We start from the raw sequence: 13,648 nt of genomic DNA, 5'->3' as shown, positions 1-13,648 counted from the left end.
ACCGGAATGGAAGTGGATATTTGGGAGCTTGGAGCTTTGGTCCACGGAAGGACAAGACAGATGCTTGATTCTTTCCACAGTTGCTTCAATGACAGGCACTGGGTGCCTAGTAGAGTCTTTGTCTCATCTTTCTTTTTGTAATTTATCATTTCTCTTGGCATAGTAGGGGGTGTTAACTCTTGGCAACATGCTGTAAATATTTTCCTCCAGTCTATCATTTGTTCTTCAACCTCTTCCTTCTTTCTCCCCCCACACCCCACCTCCCTTCCTTCTTGTTTTGGTGCTTTTTTTTTTCTTCCTTTCAGAATGTCCTTGCTTCTTTGTGATTTTTTTTTTTAACCTGGGTCACATTCTTTAACTCTCACCTGAAGCCTGAAGCCAGGCTCTTAGATGAACACCAGTGTTTTCTTTTCTTTTTTTTTTTTGTGAGGAAGATCAGCCCTGAGCTAACATCCAATGCCAATCCTCCTCTTTTTTTTTTTTTTTTTTTTGGCTGAGGAAGATTATTGGCCCTGAGCTAACATCCGTGCCCATCTTCCTCTACTTTATATGGGATGCCGCCACAGCATGGCTTGACAAGCTGTGCGTCGGTACACGGCGGGGATCCGAACCTGTGAACCCCAGGCCGCCGAAGCGGAGCATGTGCACTTAACCATTGCGCCACCAGGCCGGCCCTGCCAGTGTTTTCTTCACGCACGCGCACGTGTATGTGTGTGAAGGTGAAAATTTATTTCTAGTACGATTACAATATTTAGCTGGAGAAAAGTTTAAAGGTCTCTCATATTATTTACTGGCTATTAAGAAATGTAGTGTGCTAAATGTTTCATATAGATTATTCTCATTTCCTTGTTTGTAACATTCTAAGTGCTACGCACCTCACAGAAGCGCAGTCAGAATGTAACGGGTAACCTGTGTGAACCGCAGCATTTTGTTCGTTGGCGCTCAGAAGCAGAGCCCCCGAATCCGCAGGGCAGCTCTGGCCCAGCATGTAACGGGTAACCTGTGTGAACCGCAGCATTTTGTTCGTTGGCGCTCAGAAGCAGAGCCCCCGAATCCGCAGGGCAGCTCTGGCCCAGCCTGGCAGGAACCACTTCTGTTCAGCAGCTGCAGAGCTTCCAAAATAGGTGCTCTGATCCCCGCCAGCCTGGGCGCTGCTTGCGCTGTGTCTGCCCTCCCTTCAGCAGCCCGCTGTCACAGGCCAAGCCTGACAAAGCCCAGAAGACCGAAGGCTCCGGGGCTGCCAGAAAAACCTCAGGATTTGTTTGCTCCTCGTGCCCCAGACTCAGGCGCCAGCCCCAGGGACAGATCCGGGCCTGTCGGGAAATCCATGCATGATTTCTGGTGAACTTTGGATGGGACTCGGGGCTGGGGTTCAGCAAGGGACATACGGGTGGGGCTGGGGACTTTGTTTCTGAAGCCCCTTTGGCTCTGGCGGAGGTCTCTGGGTAGGTAGGTCTCCCTTCTCGTTGCCCAGGCCTTGGATCCCCTCTGGCCTCTATTTTGTAGCATCTAATAGCTGCCCTGGGCATGGGTAATTTCTATTGTGTTTTTGTGTCTTTCCTCCAACAGTAGATTGCAGAGTGATCTAGGACAGCTGAAAATGTGCAGCTGGGGATGGAGGGGTGGGGGCTTGTGGTACAGACCAGGCACCATTGCAGTTTGTCACATTTAATATAATTACATGTTTTGTGTTGTATATCCCCAGCTAGACCACAACTTTGGGCAGGGATTTTGCCCCATTTTTGTCTAATATATCTCTATGTCCAGCACTGTTACAGGGGTGAATACAGCAGACACATGGCAAATGTTTGGGCTCCAGTGCCCCCACTCCCTGAAACAGTGGAGGGCTTGAAACCAGACAGACTCAGATCTGAGGATGAAAGAGAGGAGGGGCTCTCCAACATGGGCTCTGGCTCAAGACCCAGCTTTCCCTAGCGAGTGGGAGCCGCTCAAAAGAGGGAAGGCCTGCAGGGCAGCTCTGCAGCAGAGCAGAACCAGGCTCTGCAGCACCGGCCCAGCAGGCTGGCACACCTGGGGCAGCGGGAGCAGCTCTGCAGCAGAGCAGAACCAGGCTCTGCAGCACCAGCCCAGCAGGCTGGCACACCCTGGGCAGCAGCCGTCAGCCTGAGCTTTCTCTCCAGCGGTCGGGAGACAAATCCAGCTTTCGGGCAATGCCCGGTAAGCGTTGCCAACCATGACCCTGGCCTCTGATTCCTCTCCCTTCTTCCTCCTACTTGCCCCCCTCTTCCGCCTTTCCTTCTCCCAGCCCTGACTTGCTCACCCCTGCTTGTGGGTGGGTTCCCCAAGATGGATGGAGCAGGTCAGGGGAGAGGTCGGCAGAGTCCTGGCTTTCATTGTGGGGAAGTCAGGGGTGGGATCCTTCAAGCTCCTGGTCCACATTTTTCTTTCAGGCACTTGGATGGGAGTAATCTACCTTAATTCCTGAGAATATCCATACTAAATTGGATGCCTAAGAAATCAGGCTCAATTTTGTTTCATCCTTTAAATTTTTTTTTTCTTTTAGTGGGGCATGGATGGAAGTAAGGAGTTAGATCCCCAATCTTGGGGTTAGGGCACAATTCATTTTGTGCTTTTGATTGCTACAATAATCATTAATTAACGTTTCCCATGAGCAGCAGCTTTGAGACTCCATAACTATACATTGTCAACCTTGCAGCCAGCTCGTTCCCCGCCTGCACATCTCAAGCTTGGCCAAGTCTGAGAGTGACATACAATTTATAATTCTGAGCACTGCCTGGTGGTTTGAGAAAAGGTCAGATTCCCAAATCTCCTAGCTCTTTTATCTATCCCCTCCCCCGAAATAACCAAGCACCAAGGTTTGTCCGTGGTCCTCCCCACTCCCTCCCAACGGCTGCAATCCTCACAATAATCCATCATTGTTATCTCATTTGGTGTTTGCAAAGCACTTTACAGCTATTGTTGTGAGTTTTTCCTCTTATTTGCAAAGTACTTTACAACTATTATTACAAGTCTTTCCTCTGAATGCAGGGTAATGCTGACCCACTTCCGAGACTAGATTCCCACCGCCTTCTAAGAGGCTGCACCAGTTCCCAAGATGCCCAGCACTGGGGGGAGGTGGGGGGGTGGCTTTCATAAGTCAAGGCCATAGCCCTGCCCTTCCAAGTTAGAAATCAGGCTTAGAAACTGGCTTTAGGCCGATGCCCACTTGTCCTCGGGAAGTTCCACCCAGTGCATTTCTAATGAAGGAATAAGAGGTGGTGGTTACCAAGGTTCACGCCACCAGATGTTAATGCTGCTTTGGGGCTCACAGCCTGTCGCCTCCCACTTCCCCCAGAGTGGGTGCTAAGCAGCAGCGTTTGAACTTCGTTCTCTCCTTTCTTCAGTCCAAGGGGGAAAAAAATATATGTGCGTCAGATGTAAGAGAGTAAGATAGTCCCTGCCCACATACTGGACTGGAACTGCTTAAGGTGATCAAAATTTTTTTTCTTTTTGTTCTTATTTATCAGATTTTTTTAAATAGGCAATTATGACATTACAGAATGATGTTTTTAAAAAAGAAAAGTCCACACAATTTAACTAGCCTAACAAAAGCTCCTTCCTGGTGGGTTTGGCTCCCATCACAGTGTATATGGCATTTTGTGTGTTGCATTTTCCCTCTAACATGCAGGGTAAGCATTTTCCTCTATTGTTACATTGTCTTTGTAATAATCATTTAAAGTTATATGACATTCCATTGAATAGGTTGGATGGCAAGATTTTCTGGTAGAAAATATGGAAACCTCTGCAGATTTGGGGGTGTAGTGGGTTGTGGGGAGACATGGTGTGTCTGACGGTGCGCCTTCGGGAAACATGGCCTTGATATCGCATCCAGCTTCTTCCTTTAGTTGCATTTGTAACAGCTGACCTTTCAATCTGGGTCAGCCTTCCTCACTTCCTACCCTAGACAAGAAGTATCTGGCACCCAGATCCCCAACTTGGTTAAGGTATGTTCTGAAAATGAATTGAGTAGTGTTGTTACTTGTTACGGATATTCTGGCCCATTTTGCCCAACTAGGTCATTAGCATTCTGAGGGTAACTCTGTTAGCTCCTGTGACATCTGTTGGAATGCTTAAATAGCAGATGCTCGGTAAATATTTATTGATGACAAATAGATATTTGCCAACCTCCACCGCCTTTCCTTGGCCAGTAAAATAGTTACTTGAGTGTGTAACCCATTCTGTGAGGCAAGTGAGAAGGAGTTTCTAAGGCTAACCTTTGCGTTGGGTTCTCAAGCAGCATATGGTCAGTCACCAGCAGAGACCTAGGATTGCTAGGGTAGCCTCTGTGCCTGCATATAAAGCAATACGTGTGAAGAGAAAAGGGAATCCCTCCTCCAAAAAAGTGGAATGGATTATCAGACTTTTTCCTGTGGTTCCTTTTTTAGATAAATCAGAACATAGCAAAGAAGCTGGTTTGCTAATCTTTAAAAGAAGAGTGTAACTCTTTATCTGTGAGAGCTATATACTGAAATATTTATGAATGAAATGATAGAATGTTTGCGATTTTATTCAATAATACAGGACAGGGGAAAGAGGGTGGAGATACACATGAGACGAGATCTTCCACAAATTTTTGGAAGCTGGATGATGATTAAACAAGAGTTCATTTTTATATTCCATCCACTTTTGAGTGTTTTTAAATTTTTCCATAATAAAACAAATATCTAGGATACGAGGATTGCGCTGGGTTTGGACTGAAGAGATGATCTGATAAGTCCTCCCAGCGTGATTTAGCCGAGAATGCAGTGTCCTGGTTCAATTTTGAACCTGTAGTGCCCTCTAGTGTTTACTGTGAATAACCAACAAAATGATGACGTTGCGAGCGCCCCTCCTTGGTCTAAGGTCCTTTGTGAACTCCGCTGGCCTTTCCAGTTCCCTCATGGGAAGGCCTGGGCAGAGGGAGCGGGGCTGACCCACCCCGGGGCAAGGCCGCACAGGGTCTTGGAGGTGGAGGTGGCGATGATGGTGCTGAGGGTGGCGTGCAGGTTGTTGCTCACTCCTGGCCTCCCCCTGGCTTGGGGAAGCAAACTGTGGATGGGAGTCGCCATTTCATGTGCGGCTCTGAAAGCAGGTGACCTTGTCTTAGTGTGACCCAGGTGCAAAAATAGCTTCTCTTGTGACGGGTGTGTGCTCAGCTCCTGGCCTGAGCAAACAGCTCCTCACACCTGCACACTGTTGACTCGGTGTGGACACACAGCTACTTGTTTGCAGGTGCAAATGACTGTTTGTGTACCCAGAGTTGAGGGGAGGGCCCCCCATCATACACGTTCCCTTAGAGCAGGTAGCTGGGCCACAAACCTAGCAGAATGTGCAACCTTAAACCCCAGGGCTGGGTCCTGATGGAGGGAGAGCTCTTAACAACCCTCCTCTCCAGTTATCTCCCCGCTTTACTACAGAAGAATCCACTGTTGCCTCTGGTAGGAGGACAAGAACAATCTGGACACTCGTGTAGCTATATTTAGGGACAGAAAATTTGGAAAAGTTATAAAAATTTTTCAAAATAGGAAACAGAGTACACGGAGTCAGAGAGACTTCTGGAAGTTCTGAGCCAGGCTTTACATAGATCACAGGGAAAGAGAAAACTGGCCCAGCCTATTTTGTCAGGGAAACTGAAATGGAAATGAGTGAAACTGTCAACTGTAAAATTCTATAGACGTGGGAGATGAAGGTTTGGGGGAGGGAGGGGTTGTGAGTGAGTGCAGGAGAAAGACAAATGATGGCAACTTCCCTGTGGAAGTGTGAGCAACTCTAAGCCACCATTGCTTATAACATGCACCTTTATTTTATGTACCAATAAGCAAGAAAAAATGTCAAACTATGATACAGCATATCATACGGATATATTGAAATGATAAAAATGAACTGCAGCCTTTTTTGCAGGGCACTTTGAAAATTTCAAAAGCTTTCAAAAAATATAGTCCCTTTGGTTCAGTAATTCTACTTCTAGGGGAGTATCCTAAGGAATAACCAGAAATGCTGAGATTTGTGTATAAAATGAGCAGTATTTACAAAACAAAAATCAGAAACTGAGTAATGATTAAGTAAAAGTTCAATGATAATGGTTAAAGGATGGCACATTTATATGATGGGATACTGCACTGAGCTAAAAATGAGTTAATGAAGAATTTTTAATGTGGGAAAATGCTTTGGTATTAAGTGAAAAAACAGGCTCAATTCTATAGCTTGACCTCAACTAGGCAAAAATATATGTCAATATAGTTAGAATGGCTACAATCACCAAGACAAAAAGCAACAAATGCTGGAGAGGCTGTGGAGAAATGGGAACCCTAATCCACTGCTGGTGGGAATGCAAACTGGTGCAGCCTCTATGGAAGACAGTATGGAGATTCCTCAAAAAATTAAAAATAGAAATACCTTATGATCCAGCTATCCCACTACTGGGTATCTACCCAATGAACCTGAAATCAACAATCCAAAGAGGCTTATGCACCCCTGTGTTCATCACAGCATTGTTCACTATAGCCAAGACATGGAAGCAATCCAAGTGTCCCTCAACTGATGATTGGATAAAGAAGATGTGGTATACATATACCATGGAATACTACTCAGCCATAAAAATAGACAAAATCGTCCCATTTGCAACAACATGGATGGACCTGGAGGGTATTATGTTAAGTGAAATAAGCCAGAAAGACAGTGCATGATTTCACTCATATGTGGAAGATAAACCAACACACGGACAGATAGAACTGTTTGGTGGTTACCAGGGGCGGGGGGGGTAGGGGCTGGGCACAAGGGGTGGAGGGATGCACTTATATCATGACTGATAAACAATAATTACAACAAAAATTTCACAATAACAAAAAAAAGAAAAGTTAAAAAAATTAATGCTCAAAAAAATACATATATGTCAATATAGTATAAAGTCTTGTTAAGGATATAATAGAACAAAATGTTTGAGTTATAGGATTACATATGATTTATATTTTCTTTACACATTTTGGTGTTTTCTAATTTTCCCAAAGTAAATATTTATTATATTTTTATTCAAAGGGAAAACGAATCTCAATTTTGAAAGGGGAAAAAGAGAGAAAGAAGGTCTGAGTGGAACTCAGTGTTAGGTGAGAACCTCAGGGCTGCCGGCTCTGAAGGAGAGATAAGGGCTAAAATCCAGGCTGCTGGTGGCCGCTGCCGACCCTTCCTTTTCTCATGACCGGGGAGAGCCCTGCTGTGTCTGGGATGCCCGGAAATGGAAACGTCCATTTCCCATGACAGTCCTCTGAGCTGACTCCCAGGGGTTGAGGTCAGAGTGAGGGAGAGCGAGGCAGCCCAAGGTGATACATCTTTCACTCCTTGCAAGGAAAGGGCATTATTTCTTTGGTCTCTAGATTCTCTGTGTAAGATTTCTCAGCATAAACAAAGAATTAATGCTCTGTATTCTTTCTCGCCCAGTAGATATGTTTGATGACTTCTCAGAAGGCAGAGAATGTGTCAACTGTGGGGCCATGTCCACCCCACTCTGGAGGCGGGACGGAACAGGGCACTACCTGTGCAATGCCTGCGGCCTCTACCACAAGATGAATGGGATCAACCGGCCCCTCATCAAGCCCCAGCGCCGGCTGGTAAGCACGTGCCTGGACTGCCCGAGCCCAGCAGCCTGGGGCCAGGGCACCTGGCTTCAGGGCTGCCACCTGGGTGGGACATTCCCTGGTTTTGAATTTTGAACTTCAAGTCATCTTTAAAAGAAGGTGCGGGTTGAGGGGGTGGGTGGGTGGGGCGGGCAACATAGTAATTTCTTACACCTTTAGAGTTAGCTTGAGCTACAGGGATGTTCCAGACCATCTAGGTCAACCCCTTAATTATGCAGAAGTGAAGAGTGAGGCTTAGAAAAGCTAATGGCCTTTGCCTAAAGTCAAATAGATACCGAGTCTCCCCCGGGACCAGAGTCCAGACTTCTTGCGTCCCCATCCAGCATCGTCTTGTACGTCTCCTGTGTTCACATCAGCCCCCTGAGGAAGGTTAAGTCTTCCTTTGATATATATTGTTACTTACCCTGTTTTCAGCTGATAAAACCTGAAACTCAGGGAGATTAAGCAGTGGTGGGCCCTGTGGCTGAGGAAGAGCTTGGAGCTCAGTTTTTGGCTCTTGGTTCCGTGGTCTTTTCTACTATAATTTGATTTTGACCAAAATGAACTAGCTTTCATGTTTATTAGGGAGGGAGGAACAGAGGGGATAAACCCTGAGGCTTCCCTTTCTTGAGGTACCAAGCCCCGTCCAGTCTTTGATGACGCTTAGAGAAAATAATTCCTCACCCACTACCCATGCCTGGCACCTGACACCCACATTAATTCTTTTCAGAGAAGTTTTTCTGCCTAGAGTGCCCAGTGCTTACTGGGCTTTTCGTCTGACATCAAATGGCTAATAATGCCACAGTTAGGACCAGAATTCACTCTTGTTCTCCTGGAGTAGAAGTTCTTGTTCTCATTCACACCCCCAGAGTGGCTTAGGTAAAGGGGGAATCTGGCTGTGGCTGCTCTGAGATTCTCACACAGGGCTGTTGTGGCCTCCTCCTGCCACCCATCCAGAGAGGGCCCGGCCCCACGCACTCCCTGTGAAGGAGCAGCAGCAGCACCTGCCTTTTACTTGGATTTGAAGGCTTTGTCTCCTTGTTGCAGTCCGCCTCTCGCCGAGTGGGCCTCTCTTGTGCCAACTGCCAGACCACCACCACCACGCTGTGGCGCCGCAACGCCGAGGGTGAGCCCGTGTGCAATGCCTGCGGCCTCTACATGAAGCTCCATGGTGTAAGTAGTCCCACCACCCCAGGCCGGGCAACCATCTTGACCAGCATCCATGCTCTTTCATTCTCATTACTTGGTTGTCACTTGTCTTCCTCCTTCAGACTATAATTCATGTTTTCCTTCTTCTTCTTTATTTTATTATTATTATTATTATTTTTTGCTGAGGAAGATTTGCCCGGAGCTAAAATCTGTGCCAGTCTTTCTCTATTTTGTATGTGGGTTGCCACCACAGCATGGCTTGATGAGTGGTGTAGGTCCATGCCCAGGAACCAAACCTGGGCCACCAAAGCTGAGTGTACTGAACTTAACCACTAGGCCAGGGGGCCAGCCCAATGTTTTCCTCCCTAACAAACATACATACTTAGATTTGGAAGGAACCTTAAAGACTGTATTAATCCGTTTGGGCTGCTGTAACAGAATACCACAGACCGGGTGCCTTATAAACAACAGACTTTATTTCCACAGTTCTAGGGGCTAGAAGTCTGAGATAAGGGTGCCAGCGTGGTCGAGTGAGGGCTCTCTTCTGGACTGCAGACTTCTCGTATCCTCACGTGGAAGAAGGGGCAAGGGAGCTCTGTCAGCTATTATAGGAACGTTAATCCCAATCATGAGGGCTGTGTCCTCATGACCCAATCACCTCCCAAAGGCCCCACCTCCTAATACCATCACCTTGGGGGGCTAGGTTTCTGAACATATGAATTTGGGGGGGACACAAACATTCAGACCATGGCAGAGACATTGCTGCTCACTTCCATCTTTAACATTGTATAAGTCTAATTTCTACTTTACAGATAGGGAGACTCAGAAATAGTCTGTATCTATAGTAGTATGATATATAACAAAAGTAACAATTCGATGGATAAAGGATAGTTTGTTTAAGAATAATTGTATTGACATAATCTGGAAAACACCTCCTAGCAAAAACAAAAATAAACTTGGGTGAGGGGCCAGCCTGGTGGTGTAGTGGTTGGGGTCACGCATTCTGCTTCAGCTACCCGGGGTTCGCAGGTTCGGATCCCGGGTGCTGACCTGTGCACTGCTCATCAAGCCGTGCTGTGGTGGCATCCCCTATACAAGGTAGAGGAAGATTGGCACAGATGTTAGCTCAGGGACCATCTTCCTCAGGCAAAAAGAGGAAGGTTGGCAATGGATGTTAACTCAGGGCCAATCTTCCTCACAAAAATAAAAATTAAAAAGTAAACTTAGGTGAATTAAAGATATGAAATGTAAAACATCTTTAAATAGGGACAATAAAAATACTAGAAAAAAATGTAGAAGAGAGTATTTATACAACCTTGGGGATGGGAGGAGAACTTCTTAAGCAAGTTTTCAAAACTCTTAAGCCATAAAAGAAAAGTTAGAGATATTTGGTTGTACAGTATTTAATATTAGTATTAGTATATGTTATACATTTAATATTAGTATATGAAAAAGATACCTAAGGAAAGGAAAAACTAATACACATACATATATCAGAAAAAGGGTTAATATTTCAAGAATACAGAGAGCTTCTACAAAGCTCTTTATGTTCTAATTTGGAACAATCTCCATTACATAGTGCTAAAAAAAAACAAAAAAAAATGTTGGTGCAGAACATTGTACAGACTATGGTGCCCTTTTTATAAACAAAGAAGGAGAACATAATTTATATGTAGTTGCTTATACTATATACATAGAGCACCTCTGGAAGGATACATAAGAAATGGGTGGCATGGGTTACCTCTAGGGAAAGGAGTAGGGGAGGTGGAGGGATACTTTTCTCACTGTGTACCCCCTTTGTACCTTTTAGATGGTCCATGTGCATGTCTTACTTATTCAAATATAAGTTAAACTAAAACAAAACAAGCAAACAAAAACAAGGAGATCCTATAGAATAAGAAGAAAATGACAGTCTTCCCCTTATTTCCCCAAACCGGCAAAAGATGTGAACAGACTACTCACAGAAGAAGCCCAGATAGCCATTGAACATGTGCCGAGATGCTGGACCTCACTAAAAACCAGAGAAATGTAAATTAAAACAACCTTGAGATTCCCTGTTTTGCCCATATGTTTGGCAAAAATTAAAATGTGTGATAATATGTAGTGCTAGTATGGATTTGGGGAAATAGATACTCTCATATATTGTTCATTTGTATGTGAATTACTGCAGGAAATTAACCTAGCAGTACTTATTAAGGTTAAAAACACACATATCTTTTGATTTAGTAGCTCTACTTTTGGGAAACTAGCCTATAAAATAATAAAAGAATCAGTATATAATGATTAAAACTTTATTGCTGCAGTGTTTTTAGTGGCAAAAATTAGAAACTATCTTAAAGCTTCATACAGGAATTGCTGAATAAATTATGGCACATCCTATAATGTAGACTATTGCATAAATTAAAAAATAATAAGTTAGAGCCCTGTATCTTGACCTGGAGTAATGAAAAAGCACATTGCAAAGTAATATACATAGTATGACCCCATACCATGGGGGTGAGGGTGCATTACACACACACACAGATATAGATGGATAGATGGACAGATGGATGGATGAATACACATGTAGATACATGTATAGATATGTATATGTACACACATATTTGAGAATTTTAAAAAATGTAAGAAACATAACAGGCTGTTATTGCAATTGCCTCATGGGGACAGGATTGATGGTACTGGGTTGGGAGGGGTTGTTATTAATCTCATGCATCTTTTCATGTTTTCTTGTTATAATGAACAAGAAAAATGGCTAAAAATATAGTTAAGAACATTCATAAGAAAATACACTTCTTTCTGCAAGAAGTGTATACAAGGATGTTTGATGAATCACTGTAATAGTGAAAACGGAGAAAAAAACCTTCATGAGGAAAATGGTTAAAGAAATTGTTGTTCTTCAGTAGGGGAATAGTGAAAGAAACCAATAGACGAATGTTATGCAGCTATTAAAAAGACTGTGTCCTCAAAAAATTAAAAATAGAATTATTATATGGTTCAGCAATCCTACTTCTGGGTATATATCCAAAGAGAATTGAAAGCAGGGTCTTGAACAGATATTTGCATATCCATGTTCATAGCAGCATGATTCACAATAACCAAAAGGTGGAAGCAGCCCAAATGTCCATTGCTGGATGGATGCATAAGCAAAATGTGGTATATCCATACAATGGAATATTACTCAACCTGTAAAAGTAAGGAAATTCTGACACATGCTGCAACATGGATGAACCTTGAAGACATTATGCTAAGTGAAAGTTGCCGGTCACAAAAGGACAAATACTATATGATTCCACTTATATGAGGAACCTAAAGTAGTCAAATTCATAGAGACAGAAAGTAGAATAGTGGTTGCCAGGGGCTGGGGGAAGGAGAGAATGGGGATTAGTATTTAATGGGGACAGAGTTTCAGTTTTGCAAGGTGAAAAGTATTCTAGAGATGGATGGTGGTGATAGTTGCACAACAGTGTGAATGTGCTTAACATTACTGAACTGTGCACTTAAAAATGGTTAGGATGGTAAATTTTACGTTATGTGTATTTTACCACAATTTTTTTTAAAAAGTACTGAGGTGGATGGGGGTAAACAGGACAGAAAGATTCTTCTGAAGTCAAGATGGGCTTCAAGAGGGCCCGATGTGAGGTAGGGGAGGGAGGCGGTGGGAGGAGGAGAGGACACTTACCACTAAAGGTGGGAATGCTGTCTCATCTGACTCTCGGGTGACTGGAAGGCAAGTTCAGGTTCACGTATGCTTCTCTCTTAACAATTCCATGTTCACGTCTCTGAAGTAGTAATTGCTTTTCTTTCAGTCTTTGCAGGTGTGGCCTTTATTAGTCCCATATGGGAAACAAGCACAGACCAGGGCTAAAAGATTTGGTTGGCCAGGCCTAAAAGAAACCAGATGTGGGGAAGGCACAACATTTAAAAACAGGAGAAAGAGGACCCTGTAGGCCTGCTCCCCAGACACTTATTAGGCATCTGTGAACGGCTTAAGAGCATGACGCTTGACAATCACCCACTTGTAAGTCAGATGTGATAAAAGTATTGTCCACGGACAGTTATCTCAGGGCCTGCCCGCAGGGCAATCTCTCCAGCATACTCTCTTGCTGCTCCCCACCACCCACAGAAACACCACCGTTTGCTCCAGCCAGACTCAGTGCAGTGCAGAGCTGCTCTAAGTGGAGCGACTTTATATCTTGACTCTCTGAGACTGTCCCAGTTTATGCCTGTTTTCTTGGCATAATTATTAGTGGCACCCCTTTTTACTTTCACAGTGTCCTGGTGTGGCTGATAAATTAAAGGCCTTGGCACATACTGTTCTTGCTGCCTGAAATGCCTGCCCCGTGTCTGCTTGACAACGTCCCACGACTCAGGCATCACCTCCCCAGCGAAGTCTTCTTAGTTGTGCTCATGGGCCACTTCCCCTCTTCCCAATGCAGGACAGAACAGTGTTTCTTCTCTGTTCTTCCGCTTCACCTATGAGTCTGGTTGTTCTCTATTGGTCTGTCTTTCCCAATAAACTGTGAAAGTCTGGAGGGAAGGCACTGTGTCTTTAAGCCTCTGTTTCTCCAGGGTCTAGTATAATACCCAGCATTTAATATAGGTGCTCAATCATTTTTTTGACTAGAATCGATTTCTGTCTTAGCAGGAGTTCCAGGGGCTGATTCACTTAGTCTCAGCCCCAAGGTTCAGAGGAATTGCTTAGATGTTGCCTTCTCACACTGTGTGTTTAAATACTGTATCAGATCATATACAAATGGAAAACCATATATATCGACTTGTGACCCTCTAGGTCCCCAGGCCTCTTGCGATGCGGAAAGAGGGGATTCAGACCAGAAAACGGAAGCCCAAGAACCTTAATAAATCTAAGACACCAGCAGGTGAGAAAAGAT

General features: G+C 44.4%; 1 protein-coding gene across 7 annotated transcripts in view; it reads left to right on the top strand.

Moving 5' to 3' along the window:
- Positions 1-13,648, top strand: part of GATA4 (GATA binding protein 4) — a 79,677-nt gene that overhangs the window by 61,231 nt on the left and 4,798 nt on the right. For 5 of the 7 annotated variants that reach the window (XM_058550395.1, XM_058550391.1, XM_058550393.1 and 2 more), the window contains exons 3-5: positions 7,435-7,604; positions 8,658-8,783; positions 13,549-13,636. In XM_058550395.1, the coding sequence (XP_058406378.1) occupies positions 7,435-7,604; positions 8,658-8,783; positions 13,549-13,636 (384 nt within the window). The remainder of the gene's footprint in view (positions 1-7,434; positions 7,605-8,657; positions 8,784-13,548; positions 13,637-13,648) is intronic. The other 2 variants (XM_058550394.1, XM_058550396.1) reach the window with 1 other exon arrangement.

This window comes from Diceros bicornis, chromosome 11 (assembly GCF_020826845.1).
Source record: "Diceros bicornis minor isolate mBicDic1 chromosome 11, mDicBic1.mat.cur, whole genome shotgun sequence".
Classification (NCBI taxonomy): Eukaryota; Metazoa; Chordata; class Mammalia; order Perissodactyla; family Rhinocerotidae; genus Diceros; species Diceros bicornis.
This window is presented reverse-complemented; position numbering and strand designations above follow the sequence as displayed.